The 26,587-nt window shown below is 39.6% G+C and overlaps 1 protein-coding gene across 3 annotated transcripts in view; it reads left to right on the top strand.

Moving 5' to 3' along the window:
* PCNX2 (pecanex 2) overlaps positions 1 to 26,587 on the top strand; it is a 163,457-nt gene that overhangs the window by 108,238 nt on the left and 28,632 nt on the right. For all 3 annotated transcript variants that reach the window (XM_068154361.1, XM_068154371.1, XM_068154380.1), the window contains exons 23-25: positions 1,964 to 2,092; positions 15,467 to 15,525; positions 16,216 to 16,431. In XM_068154361.1, coding sequence (XP_068010462.1) covers positions 1,964 to 2,092; positions 15,467 to 15,525; positions 16,216 to 16,431 — 404 coding nt within the window. The remainder of the gene's footprint in view (positions 1 to 1,963; positions 2,093 to 15,466; positions 15,526 to 16,215; positions 16,432 to 26,587) is intronic.

Genomic DNA, 26,587 nt, shown 5'->3' with positions numbered 1-26,587 from the left:
TAGAAGAAATGCCATGACTGAAGGGGTTATCAAACACTGGAATAGGTTCCCCAGGGAGGTAGATGAATCACCCATCATTGGAGTTGTTTAAAAATAGGAACATGTGTTAGCACCAGACTTGGTCGAGTTAGATAATGGTCTTTTCCAACTGCAACAATTCTATGATTCTAAGTCAAATGGGAGATGTCTTCCAATGTACATCAAGAGAACATTGTATCTTTTAGGAAAAAAACCCTCTCCTGTTGCTACTGATTTTGTCATAGATGCAAACATGTTGTTCATAGTGGAGTCCTAAATGTCTTAACTCATGGTGGCAATTTTCAAATCAATCATGACATTAGAACTCTCTTTAGAAACCTTGGTTTTCTGTCCTTGTCTGAACTCCTTGTTCTCTTTTTGTCTCATCAGCTCCTATGTCTTCTTTTCTTACCTGACACTTGTAAGTAGTTGTTCATCTTTCACAGGCAATGGTGGTTATGACTACAGAGTAAAATGACAGTTTCAGTTTTTCAATGCAGTTCCTTGCTGCTGTGTGCTCTTTGTTGCTTTTTGAACTTCAGTCTCTGAGCATGGCTCATTTTTCCAATTTCTCTAATGCAAAAAGACACTGTTCCAGACCACTCTCTTTTAATAACTTTGAGGGATTTGAGAGGGGTCTTTAGACAAATATTTGTTTGTAGATTTTTAGAAATTGCTTTAAAAGCATGGCTAGCTACCCTTTATATGGACCTGTTGTACCAGAAGTTTTCTACATGTCGTGTTTTTTTCAGCAGTCTCTGGAAGGTGCAACAAATAGAGGATTTGTGGGGCACACATATGGGACACTACTATAGGAGGGTGGGCTGTAAAACTTTATTTGGGTGATTTGACTTTCATTTTAATTTGAGATGCACTTGATTGCTGTAATTTGATAGTGGTTTCTTAGTTCTTACCTCTTTTACTTAGCATCTTCCTCCCAAGAGAGATCCACAGATCTCTTATGCCAACTTGGAAACCTTTATCCTGGTGTTTCATGGATGTGGTATGAATTAATGAAGAGTTAAAGCCTAGTATTTCATTTGCTTGTTTTTTTTTAATCATCTTCCTTTTAACTTTTTTCAGTATCCTTGTCTATCCCCTAACCTGCTTTCCATCAAGCTGAAATATGACTTTACATATGGATTCAGATATTCATTACAGTGTTCATGTGATATTTACTATTCCCCTGTCCTCACCTTCTCATTTCATATATATTTCAAAAAGTATGAAATGCTGAACATTTTTTTTTACCTTTTACCATTCTGCATGGAATATGAAATTGTCAGTAAGAATTAAGATGAAAGCATGATTTTAAGCCAGACATCTGGATTATAGAGGCATAGTTGTTTCTCCACATATCAGGTGATTCCAAAATAAGCAGAAACTTACAGAATGGAATACCCAGACACATTGGGAGCAAGATGCCAGTGCACAGGATGAAGAATTTCCAGGAAAAGCATATTGTGGTAGGGATTGTGCTTTAAACTCTATGTTAGACTCTGGAAGAACACTTTGTGTTACAGAAGGTACTCTGGGTAGACATAAAAGGGCAGTTATGGGTGCCTATGCTCAGCATCTGTACTTGAGCAGAAATGAGACACGGTCACCCTGCTAATAATACGCTCTGTTCAGATATGTCACCTCTGTTACAACTATGTAGCATTGAAGAATGACTGAAAATATGCTGGTAGTTATCAATTTGGCACTTCCTTTCCCCAACCCTCTTTTCCCCCAACTGTTTTTTTCCCTGCCCCTCTTTTCCCCTTCTACCCCACCCTTCTTTTCCCCCTCCGTTTCCCACCCCCACACCTCCCACAACTTTCCTCTCCTCTTTGGTAAAATAAATAGCAACAAAAAAGTAAAAATTAATAGGTCAAAGAGATGCTTCAACAGTGGTTTAAAAGTAAAATGAAATAAAATTTTACCTTAACTTTCAGTTTTCAGACTCTGCTATGCTTTTTTTTCAAACTCTGGCCTCTTCAGTCTTTTCTACACCACTGAGTCCATTTCTTGGTAGTGTCATCTTTATCGCATCATATGCAAGACCAATCAAGTTCTGGGAGAAAAACTACAAGTAAGACTATTCAAATTTTTTTTGCACTTGCTATTTGTAGAGGTTTGCTCTCATTAATATACTTTCTGAAGATATTTTTCTTTCCAAAGGTAATGCTTAAGTTGTTGGCAGGGCATGAGAGTCATGATTCTGGTGTTTTAATATTTAATGGTCATTTGGTTATTTCTGAAAATGTATGTAAACAATTATTGGTACATTACAGATGAAATGCCATGTTGAGTTGATTGTACAGACATATAGTAAGAAAGCTGTGGAAAAAAATTAGTAACATTCCCAGTTGTCAGCCTTTTTTGTTTTACCAGCTAGTGTCAGCAAATAAATCTGTGATACCTTTGGCATTAGAAGTCAGGCTGCATGAATATATATTTCATACTGGCCTGATTAAATGTTGCCATATAAACATTGTGTGCATTGTCATTACTGTACATCTGATCCTGGAATTTGACTTAAGAGTTGGTTGGATTGGTCAGATTTTAGATGCTGTTCATTCAGTTTGTCAGGGACATAAACACAGAATATTGAGAAGGTTGAATAAAGAGTTTCAGCTTGTTCTACCCAGTAGCATATGAAAACTCTTGGTAACTGGGATCTAATGTGGCCCAAACAAGAGTGCTGGAGACAGGGAAACTCTCCCCTTTTCCAGATGGAGGTGGTTTGTGCAAGAGGTGAATAAGAGGTCTGTAAATTTAGGGGCTGGATTCAGTGAGTAAGCATGGGGAATGTCTTGTTTTCATCAATATTGACCATCTGTGACTCCAGTTAAGTGAAGAAGTTGGTACTAATAATCTTTGAAAGAAAAGCTAATTATTTTACCTGTAAAATGTAAAACCCCAAATGCAAAAAACCTAATAACCCTTTTAATACTTTAAACCACAACTGCTTGTCCTTTCGAGATAAACAGGAACTACAATTTTGTCTTCAGCATAAAAGCTTAAATCAGACTCTGGAAAAAATTATGCTTTCTTCTTTGTTAAAAATTCTAGTGTATCTTTTATGATCTTCTCACTTAAAACATAAAAACCACAACCTTGCCCCTCAAAACCTTTTTAGAAGTACAAAAAAGCCTTGTAGAAGATTCAAATAATCATCAAAGTGAAATCAGCATTTGCCTCAACCTGTGGCATCCCATGATATGCACATGTAATGGCTACTTCTACATTTGTATACACTTTGTCTCTAGTATTTCTGATTCTCTTTTGTCTCAGTTCCATTTCAGTATTTCATTGCTCACATGAAGAGCTGACTAGAGTGAGCAAGCACTGAGTTGAACAACCTGTGTTTCTTTAAAGGAACCCAGTGAAAAGACAGAAAAGGGAAGGGAGTAATTTTGTATTAAGAATTTCTACAAAATCCTTAAAATATTTGTGTGAACTGAAATTGACTTTGCCTTACTGCTTTAAGTATTAATGCTTCCAGCATCTAAAAATCCAAAGGGATTGTGTAATTGCTTGCTTTCATAGTTGTGGAGTTAAATAATATTGGGAGTTTGAGCTGGAGTGGGGTGTTGTTCTGGCTCCTTCACTGACGCATCTTTGCACTGCAGTGCCCTATGGCCAGATGTCCACTGAGTTTTCAGGAGCTGTGAGACAGAACAGAACAAAGAAAAGGGGAGTTTGGTTTATAGATTGACAATTTTGCCTAGTTCAGCTCAGGGCAGAAGTCACAGGTTCACTACAGTGCAATGTGAGATACACAGAGATATGTAGCAGAAGCTCTGGTAGATTGTTTTGCTACTTCCATACTCATTGATGGGAACTTTTGCCCAGGGGAAGTCCACCGTCAGTGTGCTTTGTATAGCTGCTTTTGTTTTGCCTGCTTTGCATACTCACCTTCAAATACTTCCTTGGTATATTGATGACTACTTTGAATTATTACATTTCTATTAGCTACACAGATGCTCATTTAGGTTTATATGAAGTTAGAGGTAGTCAATCTTGTAATGTTTTTAATAATTTATCCCGTAACTGGGCTAGCTGAAAACAATTTTGGCAAGCAGTCTAGATATGAAAGTACTATGGTTTTGTTTTGTTTCCATGTTACAAATTAGGTCGTAGTGTCATTTCTGTTTATCAGGACATGCACACTTTACTACTGTTAAGCAAACTTCTTTCTTCTTTGTTTCACATAAGGAAGACTTACTTTTGCATCTCATTTAGGCCAACAATGTGGAATTCAGTGAGGAAAAACCATCCAGTTCATTTTCTGTAAAGTGACTCCAGTGTTGAACCTTTGGACATTAGCAAGCAGAGAGTGCCGTTTCCAGTGTTTCTTTTAGTCCCACATTTTCTGCTAACTGAAGAGGAGTTTGATTCCTCAGCTTTCTGACTGTGCATCTGCCACTCTAGATGATGTGAGCTAGAGCTGAAAGGCTTAGAGAATTTAGATGATGGCTTGTTTGTTTTTTCAAGGAGAAGAGGAACTCAGGCGGGTTAAAAAAAAAAAAAGATAATTTTGATAATAAGCAAACTGTGACATTCCTAGCAAGCTCTTCAAAATTCAGGAACCATACTGTGCCTGTTTGTGCCCTTGTGGTGTGTGCAGAGAGCATGGGTGTTCTCTTCTGCAATCAGCAGATGCTGTTTGTTTATAGTGTGCACTTTGGTACTAGCTGCATGCAGTGTCTAGTACACCAATACGTTACTGAGGTCAGTGATCTTTCAAAGGGGAAAGGGAAGGGTGACTTTAAGAAGAAGGAAAAATAAGACAATAAGTGAGTAAGGAAGAACATCTTCTTATGCACCATCTTTTTTTATTTTGAGTTTTTGCTGCCATTGTTGTTGAAAAGAGAAGAGTGGAAAATCAGAAAGCTGTCCTGCTGTTCATGAATTGGTTGCCTCATGGGAGTCCAACTAAGAGCAATTTTCTCTGTTTAACAAAAAAAAAAAAAAAGGCTTGATTCAGCACTGGCTTTGCCCTGCCATTAGCCCAAGTCCTGCTTCCCAGTTCCAAGAGCTCTGTTTTAGTCTTTATTTTCACAGCTGTTGGAATGATTAGGCTGTTGATGTCAGAGAGAGAAAAGGAAATAGCAGTAAATCTTGTTTAATGTATAGGCACTTTAAAGTATAAAGTGTTTGTTCAAACCCTGTTATTCTGTTCCTTTGCTTTGCTTTTTTTTTCCTAAATAGTTTGTCATGCTGCAGCCTGGCTTTGTCCTTCCTTTCCTCTTATCTTGCTCTGCATCTCAGATATAGCAATGGACAGAACAGAATAGGAAGTTTACTTTCATTCCCCAGCGGGTCTAACCACTGGATCACGTCAAGCAGCCTGTTCTTTGCTGCAGCTGTGACTTGTCCCTGCGAACAGCAAACTGCCACCAGAGATCTGGGGATTTTGCTGTCTACAAGCCTCTTTTCTCTCCTGCTTCTTCCTATTTCTCTTCTTTCTTAGCCATCTGGTTCAGTGCCTGTTTTGAGGTAAGGCACAGCTTGCATTTGCTTTGAAGGGTCTTGAATGAATTACAATGTGGTGTAACTGAATTAGTTAGGTGTCTCTGAAGAGGCTGTGATTACACTGCCAGTTATCTCAGAATGGCATTACAGGACACCTCTCTGTGTTTGAATATGTGAGCAAGCCTTTCTTTTCTCCATCTTCTTAAAAAGTGTATCACTGTGTAATTGTTCTCAACATTGTGGTCCAGAAAAGAGCCACCTGTCAGGTTAATAGATCTGGGAAATAGGGTGAGGAAAACCTATCTTACCTCAGCTCTAATTCAGCTGTCATTTTCTTTTTTCCTGCCAGCTCACTTAACTTCCCCATTGTGGACAGCCCACAAGTGGAAGGGAAAGAGTTTTCCCACTGTAGATGTAGTATGGGTTGACCTCACATGATGCACCTGCGTGCCAACAGGAGTTGTGAAAAGCACCCGTCTGCTCCCTCCCTTTTTCCCCACGAAATAACAGGCCCTTCACTTCAAGATCTTTGTATGTAACACACACATCCTAGTGCACCTAGTTTTCCTGTGAGCTTGCTCATCTGTTACCGTTGTTAAAAACCCCTGCTCTGAACGCAAAATGCCATTCACCTACAACTGTCCATAGGCCTTCTTTGGATGCTGCATGTTCAAACCTTTTAGGTTCTCCTTGTTAGGGGTTAATTTCTCTCCCTCCTCTCCCCCCCCCCCCCCCCCCCTCTTTTCTTGCTCTGTTTGATTTTCACATGTTCTTAAGATCTCCATAATGGTTCTGTTTACAGAGGAACTACAGCAGTGATTATTGGTGATTACTGGTGCCTAAGACATACAAGTCAAACCAAATAGGACCAATGAATGAACAGTTTTTAGTCTGAATTTTTGGTGTGTTGTCTTCAAATCAAAAGGACTGCCTGTTCCTGTTCACAGAGATTGTGGAATTTAGTGAGAGCCTTTCTGGAGACTTCAAAGGGATTTAGATCCTTGAGCGTCCAGCCTAGACTGGTACTGAGGGATACTTAGGGCCTGGTTTGGGTGCCCTGGGGTACAGAATTGCTGCTGACTGTAGTGGCACTCCCTGGCTGACAGGGATGCAAAAGCTGAAATGTATAGCAAGTTGCTGAAATTTTTCCTTCAAAAATTTTCTCTCACAATGCACATATTTCCTAATACAGATGATCTGGGGGGGAAACAATAAGTGTATCATGGGTTTTGGGAAGTTCTGCTCTGTTCTTGAGGTGCATGTGTGGCCATCATTCTGGCATCGATGGAGAGAAGAGAGAGCACTGAAGCCTTTGAAGAGCAAGGAATGTCTTTTTCTGCTCTTCATCCTTAGTTCTTCATGAGTCCTCTAAGTTCAATGTTATGAGTTAGACGTATTCATCTGACTCTCTTCTAAAGACCCTTCCCTGTCTCCTCCCTGCTGCAATACCAATCTGCTATGCATCTTTACATTGCACAACACCAGGCCAGCTCACGGGCTTGTACCTGTAACACTTGCCTGGTTTGGGAGTCGTTAATCCCTTTCAGCAGTTCTGCAGGGCTTTGGGGAATGAGGAAGCCACAGCATTTGGGTGTGGAAAGTGTTCTTTCAGGTAAAGCTGCAGGCTGAAGAAAGCCCAAAAAATTACATTACCCTCAGTGTCTTGAACTGTGATCATCTGCCAGAGTTAGTGAACCTGTATCATGTACACATATAAGTGACCCTGTGCATGCCCCTGTGGCCACTCACTGTGGCATAGAGGTATGAACATCTCTAAATCAGCTCTCACCTTGTCACTTGCCTACATGTGTGGAGGCACACTGAACTGGTATAATGTAAGAATTGCCTGGAAAAGGATGAGCAAGGAAAAGCAGGCACTTTCAATCAAATAGATCTGGTATTAAAACATTTCCTGAGTTGCCAAGGGTTTCACACTTGAGGGAAGCTATACAAAATTGAAAGTTATGTTTTAACTGTTTGGCAGTATCTCTTTAACTGGTAACGTCTCTTCTCAAGTTTTGCCCCTGGCAGTCAAGAAAACAAATTGAGGCTAATTGAATAGGAGCCATATGTGTGATAATTAATTGGGAGTGCATTCTGATTCAGTACTCAGTAGTTCCCTGCTGAGTTAAAGATGCATTCACAACTCTGTATTCACTAAATCATTCTAAGAGGACAGAATAAAGACAGAAGGGAGGCATCAGAGAGGGAATGCATGCTGAGACCAGGCAGGAACACAAGCAGAGATCAAAACCACAAGTGGGATAAATGAGAGGGAAAGGGATAGACGAAAAAAGGAAAAGGCATGCAGTGAAACATCTGACAGGCTAAGGCAACAGATACTGGTAAGTAGGAATTCAGAGCTATAGAGGAGAAGGAATCATGAACATGAGAGAAGGAAACTTTTAAAGATAATTGGAAAGGAAGGCAGCAACAGGATATGAGAAAGATGAGAATGGACTCAAATAAGAAGCATGTAATATTTTAAGGACTTGTGTGGATATGCAATGGCACTAAAATTTTATAAGCTGTTTGTCTGATGCTTGCCATCCAAATCATGTAAATCTAATTAAGTCAAGTAAACTCATGAAAGTTCTATCATGTTGAGTATTGGAAACCTCTTGACATGAAGAGACTGTATTTCCATAAGGATAGGTGTTCTCAGCAAGCTTGCATCCCTTATGTTGAGATACTCTAGATCGCCTGTTTTAGATTTAACTGAATCAGACATTTAGAGGCAAGCTGAGGTTCAGAGCACTAAACTCAAACCTTCCATTGAGGAGGATGCTTACTCAAGCAATTTTTGTCAAGATGTGAATACAGGGGAAAAGCTGAGCATCTCCTCTGTGATCTCAGCAAGTATAATCATTTTAACTGAGTTGATAGCAAGAATTATTCCCTGCTGCTTCAGCTTGCTCAAGTCCTAGTTGCCTCCTGTTATATAGGGGTATGTACTGGACCCAGGTTGCTTCAAGACTTATAAGAGCAAAATGCAAAAGTTCTTTTTCTCCTTTCTGAGATAATACAGAATGCAGAATTATGTCACTGTTGCCACTGAGAATTGTCTCTGAAGCTTTGTCCTAGTTGAGACTAGGTAACTACTGGATGAATGCAGGGGGAGTTTGGAGGGGTTTTTTTGTTTGCTTGTTTGTTTTTAAATTTTAAAATCCTTTGACTAACAGTGTTTGCTCTCAAAATACCAGACATTTTTTCAGTCTGAAGGGTACTGTAGAAACCATAACAACTGCTGTAAATGATTAACACTCTCAACAATCCTTGCAATGAAACAGCTAGAGATACTAAAAGTCGTCCCTGTTTGAGATTGAATTTTGTACAGTTGAACAGTAGCAGGAAGATTTTTTCCTTCTTTACTGTAGCATTATTTAATGCTGCACTTGCAGGCTGAATAGAATAGAATAGAATAGAATAGAATAGAATAGAATAGAATAGAATAGAATAGAATAGAATAGAATAGAATAGAATAGAATAGAATAGACCAGACCAGGTTGGAAGAAACCTTCAAGATCATTGTGTCCAACCTATCATCCAACACCACCTAATCAACTAAACCAAGCAACCAAGCACCCTATCAAGTCTCCTCCTGAACACCTCCAGTGATGGTGACTCCACCACCTCCCCAGGCAGCCCATTCCAATGGCAAATCACTCTCTCTGTGTAGAATTTCTTCCCAACATCCAGTCTGAACCTCCCCTGGTGCAGCTTGAGACTGTGTCCTCTTGTTCTGGTGCTGGTTGCCTGGGAGAAGAGACCAGCCCCTGCCTGTCTACAACCTCTTTTCAGGTAGTTGTAGACAGCAATAAGGTCTCCCCTGAGCCTCCTCTTCTCCAGGTTAATCAACCCCAGCTCCTTCAGCCTCTCCTCATAGGGCTTGTGTTCCAAGCCCCTCACCAACTTTGTTGCCCTTCTCTGGACCCATTCCAGCAAGTCAACATCTTTCCTAAACTGGGGGCCCAGAACTAGACAGTACTCAAGGTGTGGCCTAACCAGTGCAGTGTACAGGGGCAGAATGACCTCCCTGCTCCTGCTGGCCACACTGTTCCTGATACAGGCCAGGATGTCATTGGCCCTCTTGGCCTGATTATCTTCCATTTTGCCTCCCTTCATCTTGTAATGAGAAATACGTACACGTAAAACCCTATAGTGAACTAAACTAGTGTTTGTGATATAGGCTTTCTTTGTAAGACATCATTCACCAGTCTGTCTTGTACTTCCTTATACTTTCTTGCCATCACTGCCTGCTAATTCTGTTTTTGAAGCAGTCACCTTGAGTTTTAAAAGTGATGATTAAAATACTATAAATATGTATTTTAATATAGCATACTGAAAAAGCATAAGAGGACTTTGTTCTCAGCAATGAAGAGTATTAAGAATGAATTCTGCAGATGCCTTGCTGTCCTTTCCTCCTTTTATGATTTTAAACAATGTCCATCTGTCTGTGTGGACTCAAAGAGGTAAGAATTTTGGCCTTGTTTGCTGCAGCAGCCTCCAATATTTGGGGATTTTTTTTTTTTTTCCTACAGTTTGATCTCACTCTCTTTCTTCTGGTAAAAACTTTACCAGGGCATTTCTCATCACCTCCTTTGTAGTCTCTAGAGCCTTACTGTTTCTCAGGTTTTTGCCACTACACACACATGCCAGGCAGTGAAGTAATCCTGAAGAGCACAGCACCTTTCCTATAATGTTTGCATTGGCTCCCAGAAAAATAGCATTCACTTGCACTATTTCAAATGTGTGGGTTTGTAATTACCACATTTGCTTTTAAGTTTCACAGTACCTCTATGGATTGCAGACAGTGAAGTACAGCTGAGATGCAGGGTCCTGTGCTAAGCCCCATCCTTACAGGAATGTCAGGGTCCCATCTCTTTTTAACTAACACAAAAGCAAGCACAAATATCGCCATACAGTTGGCATAAGCCTTCCATTTATATAACTTCATTTATTGCTTAGTATAAAATGTCTGAAGATCGCCAATAAATTCCTTCTTAAAAGAGAAAGCATACTCAGACATAGGAAAAGAAAGTAAGTAGCAAGTTAGAAACATAAGACAAAAGCAGGGATGTCGATGACATTCTGGTAAAGTATTACTGAGTATTTTAAAGTATGCAGATGCTTAGATGAGCTGGCTTACAAATAAGAGCTAACTAAACCTTTGACTGTCAAAGTACTTAGGTAGGCTGTTTAATCCATGTTTGGGCACTCAGCTTTTGATCTCACATTCACACCTCTCATTTGCATCCTTCATGATGCAAGAGCACAGAAACCTCATCTTGAGGGAGGCTTCAGAATATACTAAAGAAACATACTCAGTAGTATGTCAGCAAATGACTGCAGTTCTGATTTTTACAGCTACTTTTAAAAAATAACAACAAAATACCCCACTAAAACCCCACAAAAATCCCCAAAAGTCAAACTCAAGAAACTCTTGAAATTACTTATAAAATCATTTTTAATAAAGAAAACCTAAGAACAGAAAACATTTCTGACAATAAGATCTTCCTATGTTTTAAAAGGGTCCTTCCACAGCACTGTCTTTAACAACTGGAACTTTTTAGTGCTTGGCCCTCCCTCAGTTTCATACCATGCAGTCAAAGCCATTTTTTATTATTGTTAGATGACACACTGGAGTTGTCAGGGAATAAGGGGAGAAAGAAAGCATACAAAATAAAAATCAGAGCAAGTGATGAAGGATAAATTGCTTTCATTTTTAAGAGATCTTTATTAATATGAGTAAAACCATGCAGCTTCCCAGAAAACCTGGTCATGCATACACACAAAGGGGTTGTCAGCCTTTGCTATTATAATGGTGCTGAAGTCATTCTGTGTTTGAGATGAAATTGATTTAACATTACTTAGGCATCCTCATACTTCAAATTAGTACCACTGGTTTTGCTTCTGATGTCCTTCAAATATTCATGGATGCCTGCTTATTCTACCATCATGCTCCCTCCTGCTGTAGCCTACTACTGCTACTGTGTTTTTAATGCTAAACTTTCCATTTACAGTGCCAGCAGCGTAAAACATTCACACAGAAATACTGAAAATACTTCTTTTTTCTTTTTTCTCAGACTCTCAGGAATAATTGTGAGACTGCAGCATAGTAAAGTTTCTTTCTGTTAGATTTGCCTGTTGGATGTCATGGAAATACAGATTAAAATTCATTGGATGCAGACAAAAAAATCCCTCTTTGGATCTACCCTAGAAAGGCATCTATTGCATTCCCCAGGGAATTCAGGGGAACTGCTTTTCTTTGTTGTGTTCTCTTTCAAAGTAGAGATCCTCTCTTCATAGCAAGAATCCTGGAAATCTTGAATTTGTCTTTTGGAGCAAAACCCAGCAAGAGTATGGCAGATGCAACAGCTGCAATTTTATTTTTATCTCCTGGAATTAATCACAGCAGTTAGTTTTTTTAATCCTTAATTCACCCAGTTCTCACTATCCACTGTATGCTCCCCAGGCTGTCTGAATCCACCTCAATGTTTTTTCTACCTTTCTAAGGAGATTGGGAGAAGAAACCACTTCCAGGCTGAAAAACAAGGCAGTGTTTTTGGATGAAGGAAGTATGGGAAATTATTTCATCCTTTGCAAAGGGGAGCAATAGTTAGAGTGGCATGAACAGTGCTATGCAAACCAGTGGTTCATTTCAGTGGCCATGTAAGTGCTGGATTGAAAGAGCATGCCATAGATATTTCAGGAATATTGTTAGAATTCTGAAGATACTAAAACACAAATTCTTGCTCTCTAGGGCATGTGCCGAAGGACCTGCACTCTGTTTGCTTAGAATAATGCAGTTAAAGAAGTAGTCCAATTACTGAGCTAATTATTACCTTAAGTGAGTGGTAACAACGAAATTTAAAGCAAGTGGCCATTGTAGGCAAGCCCAAATCACCCACTAGTCCCAAAAGTGCACTTTGAGAGGTCCTAACTGACAGTGAAGAGCCCAGGAATAAAGGTGTCACTGGTGTGATTATTAGGTGCAGTATATTATAGTTCAATGCTATACAAACTCCCATTTGCCTTCAAGAAAGTACAAACATAGCTTTGTTTATTAATAATAGTGGAAGATTTTTCAGGTCAAGAATGGGTGACCTGATTAAATTTATTCAGCTAAACTCAATTTCAGGACTGAAGCTTGCTTTACTAACTTACCCTTCATCTTAGAAAACGATTAAAATTATGCTTCAAAATACCTGTGTAAAGATTTGAGCTTGTCTGGCAGTCTCTGAAAAGGTAAATCCTTTCCTGTTTCATGTGCTGAGGCCCATCTTTTATCTGCTTACACAATCATTACTTTGCTTGGAATGAAGGATAAAGCCACAATGGAGCGTGGCTTGGCTTCATTTGTGACAACTGTTCTGTTTCCTTCCCTTCTTCCCAGTCAGGCTGCATTCTCTCTCCTGTTTCTGTGTTCTGAAGCACTTGTAATTTTCTCTGATTGTTTCATGCATCTTTCTCTCAAATTTAAAAAAAAAAAAAAAAAAAAAAAAGGAAAGAAATGGAACCAGAGCTGCATGGCATGCTGAGCAGAAGGATTCCAACTTAATTTATAGATCAAAATTTTCTGAAGTCTTCCTTGATTTGTATGGGTCTCAGTATGCAAAAAAGAACAGAAATGCTTTCTAGGTTGGTAAAAAATTGGAGTAAAGAATAGCATTGACTTGTACTTCATCCTGCCACACTGATTTCAGGGGAACTGGAAGTTAATAAGGAGCATCATAATCTTAAAACATGCATTTAGAAATCAGCAGCGTTTCTCTGCTGAGAATAGAAACCTGATTGATTTCCGTAACCTAATCTTTTTGCTTACTCTTGCATGTGTTGCAGGTGTGGGAAGATATATATCAGGGTAGAAGAATTCTGACAACCTTTTTGAAATAAAATCATTCTTTATATCTGAACTGTTTAGGAGGCTGTCCCTGTTGCCATTTTCTGTTGCATGGGAAATGAAAATTTCAGTTACAATAAGCTAAGCCAACCAGAGACAGGAAGATAAATAATACCTCAAATAAAATGCTGATATATATTAAAAATACATAGTATATATACAATATGTATTATTTACATGCTATATAATATATCTGTAATGTGCTGATGTTAGTTACAATTAATTTAGTTAAGTCTCATATTCTCTCCAGTTGTATTATTAGCAAAAATCAGTTGCTCCTAGGTAGCAGAAGTAAAGCAATTCTGTTCCTGTATGCAATTTTTCCTATTGATCAGTTTTCCATAGCTTTCTGAGGGAGGCTGTAGAGGATGGATAAAAGCCTTTCTGACCTTAGGGTCATTAGTGGCATCCTTCTCATAGATAACTTCAAGAAGACCTTATAGCTTCAGTACTGAAAGTTCCAACCTTTTACATAACTCTCATATTTTCACACGAAATTCTAGGAGCCAATACTGCAATAGGGATATATAAACTGTCAGAGAGACTTTGCTATGTTTCAAAGACATTACCCAGTGTTTACTCCATCCATTTTCAGTGTTATTTAAGCTGTTCAAAAGCCTTCTATATGACTTACACCCTCTTTGGCGCAGTCTTCCTTGGGGCAGGTTGTAAGTTCTCATAGTAAGTAGCTGAATTCCAGCTTGTAAACTGAGTGGCCAACTGTCAGTTGTTTAAAATCTTCACTATGCATTTTGTTCCCTACCCTGATGAGCCAGACACTAGTCAGTTCTACCTGGCCATGCCAATCTCATCACAGTTCAACAAAGGACATAATGAGGACTATGATTGGATGACTCCCTCAGTTCCTGTGCTGGTGGTGCCTTAGCACTTCACTCTTGTGTTTGCAGACTGTTGAACAGATGAGGCTGTCACCACTGTCACACGTAGCTTTATGGTGCCTTGTGTTTGGGGCATTTCACTTTGTCTTTACCAATTTTCTGCTTTAACCCCAATTTCCAAGGAATAATAATATTTACATACCTGACTGGCAGACCTTCTGCTAAGACTAGTGATTGAGGATACAACTCTTTGGGCAACATTCTTAATGAAGTGTCTGAAATCTCAAAGTATCACTGCCAGAGCAGAATTTCAGGAAAATTTACATTCACTATAGCACTTCTGTTAGCCAGACTTTCATTTATACCCACTTGGAAGATGGGTGCTTGGGAGATGCTCTGGACTTCTGGTGTTGAATATCCCTAGACATGACAACAACCACATCCTTGCCCACAGTGATTTACTCATTCCTTGTTTCAGACTTTGTTAGTATCTTTTGTTATAGTTCAGTCTACCGTTTACCTGTGTTCTCTTCTGTCACTATTTTTCCTGTGCCACGTTCTACGACTGCAATGAAAATATTGAGTGAGGAATGATTCATTCATAAGGTAGACAGGGTTCCAGTCTGTATGGACTAAGACCCTGTAATTTACTCTTTTTTTCAAGCAATAAGAATGGCTAGGGACTCTTGCATTGCTGTCTAGCTAAATATGAAACCAAGTACAATTATTTTTTTTGCCCCTTTTTCCCCATAGATGTTTTACATCCTCAGAAATATTTTTGCACAGAGAAAACTTCGTATGCCCAGCTATTTTGCTTAAGGCTTAAAAGGGAACAAAGACTGATTTAGTTTTCTTTCTATTCACTGTTTTGGGGACACCTGGCTGGTGTACTTCTGGAGTCAGTTCAATTACTTTAGCTTACAGTGTTGTGTATTATCACAGATGCCAAATGCTCAATGGACTCTGCCCTACAAGAAGACAAATGGAGAAAAAGGAGTTTGAGGAAAAGGAGGAGGGGACACAGACTCTTTTTCTTTTGTGTGCCAATGAGCTACAGTAGCAGTAAAAATATTGAATTGAAATAACTGCATATGCTTGCTTAGAATAAATTGACAAACAGAACACGAACTGCTAGATGATATAAACACAGAATAAGAAGATCCATTAAAAAAGAAAGTTAAAATGTGCTTTGGGGAGGATCTTATTAAAAAAAAATGTCTGTACAACATGTCTTTATTTCCAGCACCAAAAGATCGGACCATTCCAACACCAGACTGGCAATTCAGATTGAAAAGGATTCAGGTATGGCCTGGGAGCTTTTGTGTTTTGCTTGATATACAAAATGTGATGTGTTTATACCATCAAGGCTTTGCCTGAGAAGCTGAAAAGATGGGTTTAAGCCATGAGCCTAATAGTATTCTTTCTCAGCATACCAAATGAACTCTTTTAAAATACTGTATCCTCATCCTAAGTCCCAGCAGGTACTTCATAGGCAAAGCCTTTAAAAATTCCTGGAGAACGAAAAAAAAAGTCCTAATAAAATTACTGGAAGGTGTGCTACTAAATTCTCTTTAAAAGTCTCAGTCATAATATTAAAATTTAAGTTTATGTACTGAAATAATCATGCTATATGGTTTCTTAAAATCAAAATCAATGTGTAAACCTTAACTTAGCATTGCAGAGACTTACAGTGGAGCCAGAAACCTCTTACTGTTGTAAAACTCGGAGGTGATTTAATTCAGTCTGAAACACATGTTATCACTAATCTGATGTTCTGTTTATATTAATGGTAAACAAAAAATTCAGGCCTGATTCTCTGAGGGGTTAAAAACCACCTAGGAAATGCAGCTTGTATAAAGTATCACAAAGACAGCATCCTGTTAGAGGAAGAAGCTTTATTCAAGAATGAAAAAAGAAGGTGAAATTTTATGCAGAACAGCTTCTTGTATTGTAAACTGTATTCTTTAGACATGTGTACTACTCTGGTTGTAGGAAATGATGACAATAACCTCAACTCCATTTTCTATGAGCATCTGACAAGATCTCTGCAGGAATCTCTTTGTGGTGACTTGATTCTGGGCCGCTGGGGAAACTACAACACAGGAGACTGTTTTATTCTGGCATCGGATTATTTAAATGCCTTTGTGCACTTGATCGAAATTGGAAATGGCCTGGTCACCTTTCAGCTCAGAGGGCTGGAATTTCGAGGTAAGGATCCCTGATAACAGTAAAATCAGCAACAAACCTTGTCTATCATAATTGTGCAGTAAGGGATAGAGATTAAGGAACCTGCTTTCTGCCTTTTTACAGATGTTTGTCTGTCTGTCTAAAAGCTCTGTAATTTGTTGTATCATTATTTGAATGGCAAAGCATAGATGTTAAGAAATTGGGAATTATGTCCTGCAATATCATAAGATTTCCAGAAGAAGAGCATGTTAAGTTATTTGCTTGGTTTACAGATCTTTTAGGTTATACTTAGTTATGTTTTCCAATTTTATTACCTCCATAACCATAAAAAAAATGAAGTTATTGACATTGTTCAACCTCCTTAAAACTTGTCTTTGAAAAACCCCAAAATATTTTAAGACTTCTCCCACAGAAAATATGCTGTGTCAGATTGTGCAACATGCTAGCGCTGAGATGGTCTTCATCACAGTAGAACAGAAGAGAAGCAAGTACATTTCTATTAACTTGCATTCTGCTTATAGAAAACTATATTGGCTGACCATCCCTTTGTTTTAAGGGAGTTCACTGTAAGATTTGAAAGAAACAGAAGACGTTTCACTTTCTTACTTAAATATCATGGGGGTTGTGAGTGTTTTGTTTTTTCCTGTATGCAGTTGCCACCTACTGCTGGGTCCCACTGCATCATCATCATCCCCAGTTCAAGAAAAGTAAATCTTGGAACAGATGAGAATATGTGGTTTGAGGATCTTCTTACCTGAATTAAAAAAACAGTGGCAAACCAGAACTTAATGAGCTGAATGTGGATAGTGAACAAGTGGATAGTTTTGTTGCAAAGTGGTTTGGGATGACTTTGAGCTAGGTTGGTTCATTACCAGGCGAAGGCCATTTTGCATTTGGATCTGAAAGCAAAGCTCAAAGATTGCAGCATGTCAGTGCATCTCTGTGTTCTCTAAAATCAATGTTTAAGTAACTAAGTAGGCCTGAAAAATTACCTTTTCTTGGAGGTTGGTCTAACACTGTTCAGCGTTAGTAATGTAGGTGGTTTGCTTTGTGAATAGATCTGATATTTGCTTAAAGACCCTCAACAGGTCTTTAAATTCAGTTGGGGTTGAGCCCTACAGCCTGTCATGTGTTCCATGAGTTCTCATTTAGAGCTAGCTGAGCTGTTTTCATGAATACCCCTTTCCCAGTCTCTCTCATGCTCCTCAGGAGGAGGTTGGCAGCCTGCAAAGTAGCACTCTTACCTGAGTGTTCAAAAGACCTGGACCAAGTGAGCAGCATCAAACTGTGAACAGGGAAAGCACAGGCAAGTTACCACAGGAGTGTGAATGTGGGAATGCGAATTTCACCTAGGTAATACCGTCCTTGGTACAAGTCTAGTGTGTTGTTCCTCCTCACCTCGAGACTGTCATTGGGGAAGACATTCTAATATAGAAAGAGAGAAAAAGGATGGAAATGGACTCCCCTCTGTTCTCTTCTCCAAACCCACTTGATGCTGCTGCTCCAAGAACAAGATAAAATGCGTAGTTAGTTTGTCCTTACAGACGTGGTACGTAAGGAGAATTTCTCCAGTTTTTGGAATATTATTTCCAGGTAGATGAGATGTTATGAGAAGAGAAACCATCACTGTGTGGACACTGTTACTGGGTTGTTTGGCCTGCAACAAGAGTCCATGGAGGATTGAATAAGGGAACATACCTGAGGAAAGAACAGCTATAGCATTTGACATGCCATGTGAGAGCTGAACCCCGCCAGACCTACAGGAAGGCTGGGATGAGGTTTTAAACTGGAGCAGGGCAGATTTAAGTTGGATATAACAAAGAAATTCTTCATAATGAGAGTGGTAAAATACTGGAACAGGTTGCCCAGGGATGTAGTTGAGGCCCCATCCCTGGAGACAGATGTGGCTCTGGGTAGCCTGATCTAGTTGGAGGTGTCCCTACTCACTGCAGGGCAGTTGGACAAGATGACAATTGAGGGTTTCTTCCAACCCAGTGCAGTCTGTGAATCTGAGAATGGGTGCCAGAGAAACCACATAAATTACAAAGGAGCCCAGACGAACAGAGGGCCCAAGAAGCTTCATGGACTCCCAACTGCGGGCAGATAATCTCCTGTGTGCCTGATGCAGGCTTGCTAAAGTGGTGGGCAGACAGTTAATTCAGGTAACCCTAGAGTACTGGTGTGCTTTAGCTAAACTATAGTGCAGTAAAAGAAGCCAGAAGAGCTAACCTGAAAGAAGAAGCTGTGCAGGAGGGTTGGCCAAAGACTGTTCCAAGGAAACTGTGAAAGTGGAGACTGACCTGAAGCTCTTCCTTGGAGGTTTTCTTTGTTTCTTCTTTGAGCAGGATTGCTGCCTGCAAGGGCAGGAAGCTAGAGCAGGCTTCCCCCACCAGTACCAAGATCCATCTTCCACACAGACTAGGCATGTTCTTCCCCATTTCAAATCTTGGAAATAGCTGAATACAGTAGGATTTTTTTCTGTGTAAGTGAGAAGAGTGTATGCAACTGCCCTGCTAGAACCTGGTGGTTTACAAAGTCCAGAGGCAGTTTTAAGCACTAGGCTGATTTCCTCTGTTTTCAGCATCTTACTTTTGGCATTCCTATTTTTAGTTACCAGGTCATGTACTGTTTTTCACTGCTGTGGTTTAACTGGACATTCACATAAGAGCCTGATTCCTTTTATTGTTCAGAATGGTTTCTTACAAGGGGGGGGGGGGGGGAAGGGCTAGAGGAAGAACATGACATCTATAAATTCTGTTCTTTAGCTGCTTAACTTCAATTTCAAACCCGTAATCTTAATTGAGGGCCCAAAAGATCTGCTGTTCCTTGATGAGGAAGTGTGTGTTTGCTTTGGAAACGAGTGAATCACAGCAGTGTTCTCTGCATCTGTGACTGTTTTCTGTTTATGAGTAAACCAAAAGCAATATTTGCATTGTGCAGCTCTAGATTTTCCTGTGTGTGTGTTTCTCATTGTGGCAGCTAAAAAGCTGTGCTGGCAATACTGCTACAGTAACACCTGAAGAAGGGGTCATAGTCTTCTGAATTTAAGTATACCAAGGGCTGGAGGTACTACCTCCCCATTTTGAGGTCTAGCCTGAGTGAGGGTTGGTGTTATACATGACTGATGTAGATGCCTTTGTCGTGTGTAATAGAAGTATGTGGTGGCTCAGCTTTTAAATGGAAAAAAAACCTAACAAAACCAAACAACAAAAACAACAAAACCCCACAACCCAAAACCCAAACAAACAAAAACAACAAAAAATAAAACCAAACCCACAACCAAACCTCTGCAGGCAGGGTAATAAGATACAGACTGAGCAAACAGAAAGAGAATCTGCAAAGTTGGGATTTCTCTCATGCATCCTGTTCAGATTAAGCACCTCAAGTGACTTAGTGTTTCATTCTCCCTTTCTATGGATAGAGAGGAGATGTGTCTCCATCATGTCATTTATCCTGTGTCTAAAGCAGAGGGGAGCCTCAATACCTCCAGGTGTTGAGAGGAGCCACCCAAGTCATCCTTCACCAGAAATGAAGAGAGGGCAGTAATGAGCTCAGGCTAGGTGAAAACTTCCAGGTGGCTGCACATTGGTGTGCAGAAATGAAGCCCTTTGGTAACTTAACTCTGCTGTCTGTCTTAGACCTCAGCGGTATACTAAAAGCAGCCTGCCTGCCAGAAGAAATACATAATGTATCACTTAATTTGCAAGGAAGAGACAGGGGAAAACCCACAATCAAGGAAGATGCAGGAAGAATATCAAAATACCTAGCTCCCACAAGTTCCCTGTAGAACAAGAAAGACTTAAAATATTTTCCTGTTTAGTCTGTGCCTCTCCAAAATATCTTTTGGAGAATACCCAGTTAGGCATTACATGTGCAGAAGCTACTTATGGATGGTGATGCTGAAATCCTGAGGAGCTGTTTTCTAGCTCATGCCTGGTATTCTTTAATCATGTCATTAACTTCTAAATTTCTTCTGTGATTTTTTTTGTTATGCATGTTGCACATACAATATTCACGCTTCATTTGGAACTTCATTAGATGAATCAAGGCAAGAAGTGAAGAGCAGACACAGATGTAATTGTGCATAGTAGAAGGCAGCTGTGGCAGCAGGATGGGATTGCCTGTGGGGTTTTCTGTGTTAGCTAGCTTATTTCCAACACAAAATCGTCTATGAATGTAGCTAGTTTAGGGTATGCACTTCAGGCACAGTAATTATAGCTAAGAAATAAGAACAGTTACTAATTTCTTCAGTGTATGTGTACACTGTATAGTTGTATTGCAGTAGCCAACTACATTACCAGTGTAAGGAATGTCTGTTGGTGTTTGATTCTTGTGTCTGAAGGCCCTGTAGCACTAGCAAGAATCGTTCTCTGTTTAAACAGTGGCTGCAACCTCCACTTTTTTGGTTTTACAAATAACTTCTTGCTGTTGGGAAATAAGAATGCCCACCTGCATGTCTTTCCCAAGATCACCCTCCAAGTATGTTCAGCGTATGCACCACACCATCTAAAGATACTGTTAAATTACAATGAGTTCAGAGAAGAGCCATTTCTTACAGAGCTCTTCAGAGAAAAAGTTAAAACCCAAAAGTATGTTGTTTGTAGGAAAGAACAGAGGCTGAGAGACACAATGCTGAGAGACATTAGAGGCATGACACAAAGGATGCCACTGGTGTTTCTTTAGTTTTTGTGATTTAATTGAGAAGAATGGCACAAAACAGGGAATAGATATTTATGTTGAATGCAGGCAATCTGTGAGGTACAAGTCTTCCTCAGTATACAACAATGCTCCATCAGTGGAAACCATCTGTGAATTTCAAATAAGCTTAGAATAGTTTCTGTAACACAGACTAAGAAAAAAAAAACCACACACCACTTTTTTTTTCTATTTCCTCCCTTCCACAATTTTATATATGGGTGCATTGGAAAAGACTTCTGGGAGGAAGGAAAATATTGCTGGGTGTGCTACAACCTTTTCATTGAGAAATTGTCATTGTTGGAAACAAAATAGTGTGTCTTGTGTGGCGTTCCAAGAGAGGTGGAATGAGAAGTTCTTGTGGTATTTGGTAGCTGAAAATTTAACAACTTCCATCCTTAGAGAATGCTTTCTTCCACCTGGGTTTTTGTAATGTGTCTCTGTGGACCAAGAAAAGGAAATGTTTCTGAGGAGAGGGAATGCCTGTTATTAGACCCAACATACCTGCTTTGAAAACCAGACTATTTTTCAGATGTACAAGTACCTGAAGCAGTTGAAAACCAAATCACAATTTTATAACTAATAGCTTTGATATTTGAGAAATTGATACTGTTTTTTAAGTCCTGAGATTTTACTTTGAAACAACCTGAGACTGTTCTTAACCCCGATTCCACAAGGAAAAGAGCAGGAAAGAGACAAAACAATTATTGGTTTCCAGGATGTGTCCAGTTCTGGGGTTCATGAGTTGCATCTGGGAGCTCATTTCACTCCTTTCTGAAGTATTTGGGTTTCTGTGTTTTTGCAGCCACATAAAATGCTCATTTCAGGAGAGGATGATGCTTCAATGGCTGTAGTTATGCTCTTTGTGCTGTGTTTGGGTGATCACTTGCTACTTATTAAGCTGCTATCCTGATCCTTATCCATCAGAATTTGGGAATACTCAGATTTGCAGCAGAGCTTGATGGAGCAGAGTCAGATATTTCCAGTGTAGTGTATCTGCTTTTAAGATATTTGTGTCCATGACTTTGCTACACAAATGGTGAGCAACCAGGCATTTTTGTGGAGCTGTCAATGAAAAGGCCTGCAAAAGGATTTTTTTTTTTGAGTTCCAGCCCATCTTTGTGGCTCCCATTTCCATATCCAGCTCCATCTCTCAGACTTGACACCTAGTTAAATCCCCCAGTCCAAAACCGGTTGTTAGGTTCACAGAGTTTAAAGTTTGAAGGTGCTCAGTGCAGGAGGCTGATTTATGATCTTCACATCTGTGGGTTGGGGCTAGTGCATGAGCCTTATGAGCCCTTTCGGTGTACATTTCCACTCTAGTTCCTTATTACACATCAGCGATCCTTAGTGCTCAAACTATTGCTGCCTTCAGTCACAAAAATTAGTCCCCATTCTGGGTGTACTACTAAGTGTTCTATGGAAATGAAAACTTATTGCAGAAGTATGTGCTTGTGTTAGGTGATTTCTTTTTTCTTTCTGACCCTTACTCACCAAATCTTCAAACTTAAGTTTAAAAGCAGACTTTCATTTCAACCTTAAATTCCAGAAGGCTGGGTGGTCATTTAGATGTATTTTATGTGTCTTGAAGCAAGATTACAGTCTTCAGTTTCAATTTTCACATTTCCATTTAGGTCAGATCTTTCTAGCAGAGCACAAGTCAGTCCTCAAATCCTGATGTGTCAGGAAAATAGAAAGAGCTCCAAGTTCTCACCCTAGTTTTCTCCTGAGCTCACACAGGTTGACCTTGCTTTGTTCAGCTGGCACATGTTTTTGCATTGATGGATTTTTGGCAGCCATCCAGTCTTAGGTATCTTACAAATGAATCAGGCTCATCTGTGCTAGCAAGGGTCACAGTGAGTGTCTAATCTTGAGTGAAGTGCAAGAGCTTATTTTCTTCCTACTGCAGAAAGGAATGTAAAATAAATGTTTTCTCTGAGATTTTAAAATTGCTAATTACCAGTGAAAACATTTTCCAATATTTTACTATTTAATGGTACTACACTTAATTACATTGCAGAACTGAAGTGCATGCTCTGCTCCCTGCTCTTTCATTTTATGAATAATTCTCTCAGCCTTGCTTCAACTTGATAATTTTTTGAGAAGCAATATAAAAATTATCATTTACATCTTGCAGCAGATACACAAGTTTAGGGTCACCCTTCTGTAAAAGATGTACACAAATGCTTAACTTCATTTACTGTGACATATCCCTTTTGGCTCAAGGAATAAAGCTGAGCACATACTCTCAGTCTCTTCGGTGTTGGTGAACAGACTAATGAACCAAAGAGGATTGATGTAGGCACTGGTGAAGTGAAATTTCTCAGTAACGTGCAAATCTGTGGCATTGGTGTCCAACCAGTGCATTATGGATTAAAGTAAGGCTCAATTAAAGAAGAGATGAAATTACTGGCAGTCTTTCCAGAACTGACAGCAAGAATTGGGAATCAACCAACATGCACTTGAGCACCAAGGTTACATCTTGTCTTTGCAGACCTGAGTCATTTTACTAGGTGTCATTTGGAAATACCTATCAGCAGCACTAGGAGGGGAATAGGGATTTAGTGTTTTGTCAGAGCAATGGCTGTGGCTTATTTTGCACCTTTAAACTTAACAGGCATGCCCTGGAGGCTCTGCAAGCAGTCAAGACACCAAATGCTCAGAGTGGTAGTACTCAAGTCTGTCAAATGGTCTTTGTTAAGTAAGTGTGTTTGTCAGATGTTGAAGAGCACGGATCTGATTTCATTCTTCAGAATGAATTTGCAAAATGACCATGTGAACTCCTTTGGTTGGTTTCCAGAGCTTTTTGTAATAACATCCAGTTTAAATGTCTCTCACTCCCCAAGTTCAATGTTGATTAGCATGCACTGTAGTATAATTATAACTTCACTTGATTGAAATTACGTAGCAAAGATGACTTGGAGACATTTTTACATGTTGGATTAGATGAAAATGCAAATAATTTTTCTGGCTTCTTCTGTTTGTTATGCATGTGATGACAGCTTCTCTCAAACATTGAAGGCCCCTTAAATTCACCTATTATTTTCCTTGCCAGACTCTTTAGGCCCCATATTTCACAAAATCTATGGCTTAAGAAAACTAGTAATTGCAAATTTTGCAGCAGTAATGATTGGTATTTACTGAGATAATACAGACAGCACGTGGAAACAGCCAGCATTCCATAGAAATTAAATGTGATATTTCCATAGTAAAAGAAAAGGAAATTATTTAAGAATAGAGTTACAGAGACTGAGCAAAGCCACCTTTAATTGGCAGGTCCACAGGAGTGCCACAAAGATGATCAGAGGGCTGGAGCACCTTTCTGTGAAGACAGGCTGAAAGAATTTGGGCTGTTCAGCCTGGAGAAGGCTCTAGGGAAGCCTTGTAACCACATTTCAGTATCTGAAGGGAACCTGCAGGAAGGCCAGGGAAGGACCATTTAGAAGGGCTTGTAGTGACAGGGGCAATGGTTTCAAACTGGAGCAGAGTAAATATAGGGTGGGCATATGGAAAAAGTTCTTCACAAAAAGAGTGATAAAATACTGGAACAGGTTCCCAGGGATGTGGTTGAGGCCCCATCTCTGTATTTTTCATCACTTATAAACATTTGGCAACAGTGAATTTGGCACCTGGGATGAAGATGTACCTTCTCTTAAATTCAGCTTAATACTGGGAGACCTTGAAACTTTCAATAATAAACATAGCAGGAATAGTAACAGCATAAGCATGGAGTAGTTATTTTACTCTTTTTGAGCTATGTACAAGGTAATATGCCTTTGCCTTCTTCAGTTTGAGCACAATGTCTTTTGACTTGACTTCTGAAAAGCATCCAGTGCCCCAGAGCAATTGCTGCTTTTTTGCTGTTGAGCAGCAAGTGTTAAGTCTTGCAGAAATCTGTAAAATATGAAGTGGAAGCAGTCCAGTTTATGTCCAGTCCTACCGGTAATGTAAGCTTGATAGGTCATGTTTTGTACTTTGTGGCAGTGTTGAAAGGAAAGTTACTTATATTTGGTGTGACTTGAAGACATTTAGTAATCTGTCACACTGTAAATCCATGAAGTCCAAGGAGGAATACATACCAATATGTCGGCAACACCAGATACACAGTGTAAATTTTCTCTCACAGAAAACTGAACAAAGAACATTGGATCTATTGGATCTATTCCTGATCCCACCCACTCCTCCCTCCACTTCTCTTAGGACTGCAATCATGTTTTTCTCCTGTTTCCTTCAGAGTTTTCTATTATTTTTTTCTTGTGTGCTTTTGCTTGCTGGATACATTTACAAGGTGGCATATTTTGGTATGGTTTTGACAGGCTTAGGGTGGGGAAAGGAATATCCTGGGTACTGCTTCCATTGGTACAAACTGATATCCACAGGTTGTTGAGCAGACAGGACAGTTGTGATTGGACTCAGACAGTCAAGGGCACAGCCACTGTCATGATGCTCCACAGGCTTCTGGGATGCTGCCTTGCTCCAGGCTCTCTTTCAGAGTGTTGCCAAACTGTGGTGTATTGGAGCTGACTCTATCCTTTCCTGCTTCTATGTTCAGATGATTAAGATAGCCAAATTGTTCTTCCATATAGTGACAAAATAGAGCAGGTCTGTTGGTCCTGGCAAAGGACATTCATAGCACTTGAACTATAACACAGCATCTAGCACCTTCCTATCCTATGGAGACTGTTTGGCAGGTGACTGAGCCAGCTCTCTTGTGGGATGATGCTGAACCATTGGTGGAAGGCCCATGCAAGACATATCTGCAACTCATATCATAGGACATGGCCTTGAAAGATGGTTTATGTTCAGATTCCGTGGAGAGTAAGTTCTGAAACAGCTCATGAAGAGTAAGTTACAAAAATAGGCATGCATCAAGAACAGGGAACTCATGTAATTAGAGAATAAGGTGGGGGAACACAGGAGTGTCCACCTCAGTATTGATTTGTACTATGCTTCATAGTGTGGAAACCACATTCATAGACTTCAAATCCTGAAATGTTCAGCTTGACCATTTAGTGTGCGCAGCACAGGCCAGAAGTGTCTGCAGAGTCTGCAGTGTCTGCAGTGGAGTCTGCAGAGGAGATGTATTATTGTTTATGCATCTGCCTCATGACTTCTTTTTGAGTTATCATCTCTTTTTCATAAAAAATTACTCTTATTTTTGACCCTAAAGCTCATGTGATAGGCTAATTAGAAAACTGTTCTGTCCTAATGATCTACTGGCATTAGTACTATTCATTAGATACGTTTGATCCAGAGTAACATTTACTGTGATGGGAGGGAGAACACAGACCAGTGAATGTTATTTTTGGAACCTTCTTTCCAAGACAGTATGCTAAACACCAGATTTTACAAGTGCTCTGACACACTGTAAAATCTTTGTTTGCATCTAGTATGTTATTTGAAGAAGCAGACTGAGACTTGGATCAGTTTGTTTAATGTGCCTGATGGAGCTAGACTCTTTCATGTTGCCTCCTGGTGAGTT

The sequence above is a fragment of the Melanerpes formicivorus genome, unplaced genomic scaffold, assembly GCF_026170545.1.
Source record: "Melanerpes formicivorus ecotype bairdi unplaced genomic scaffold, bMelFor1.0.p_v2 SCAF_2, whole genome shotgun sequence".
Classification (NCBI taxonomy): domain Eukaryota; kingdom Metazoa; phylum Chordata; class Aves; order Piciformes; family Picidae; genus Melanerpes; species Melanerpes formicivorus.
Note: the sequence above shows the minus strand (reverse complement) of the source record. Positions and strands in the feature narration are given on the sequence as shown.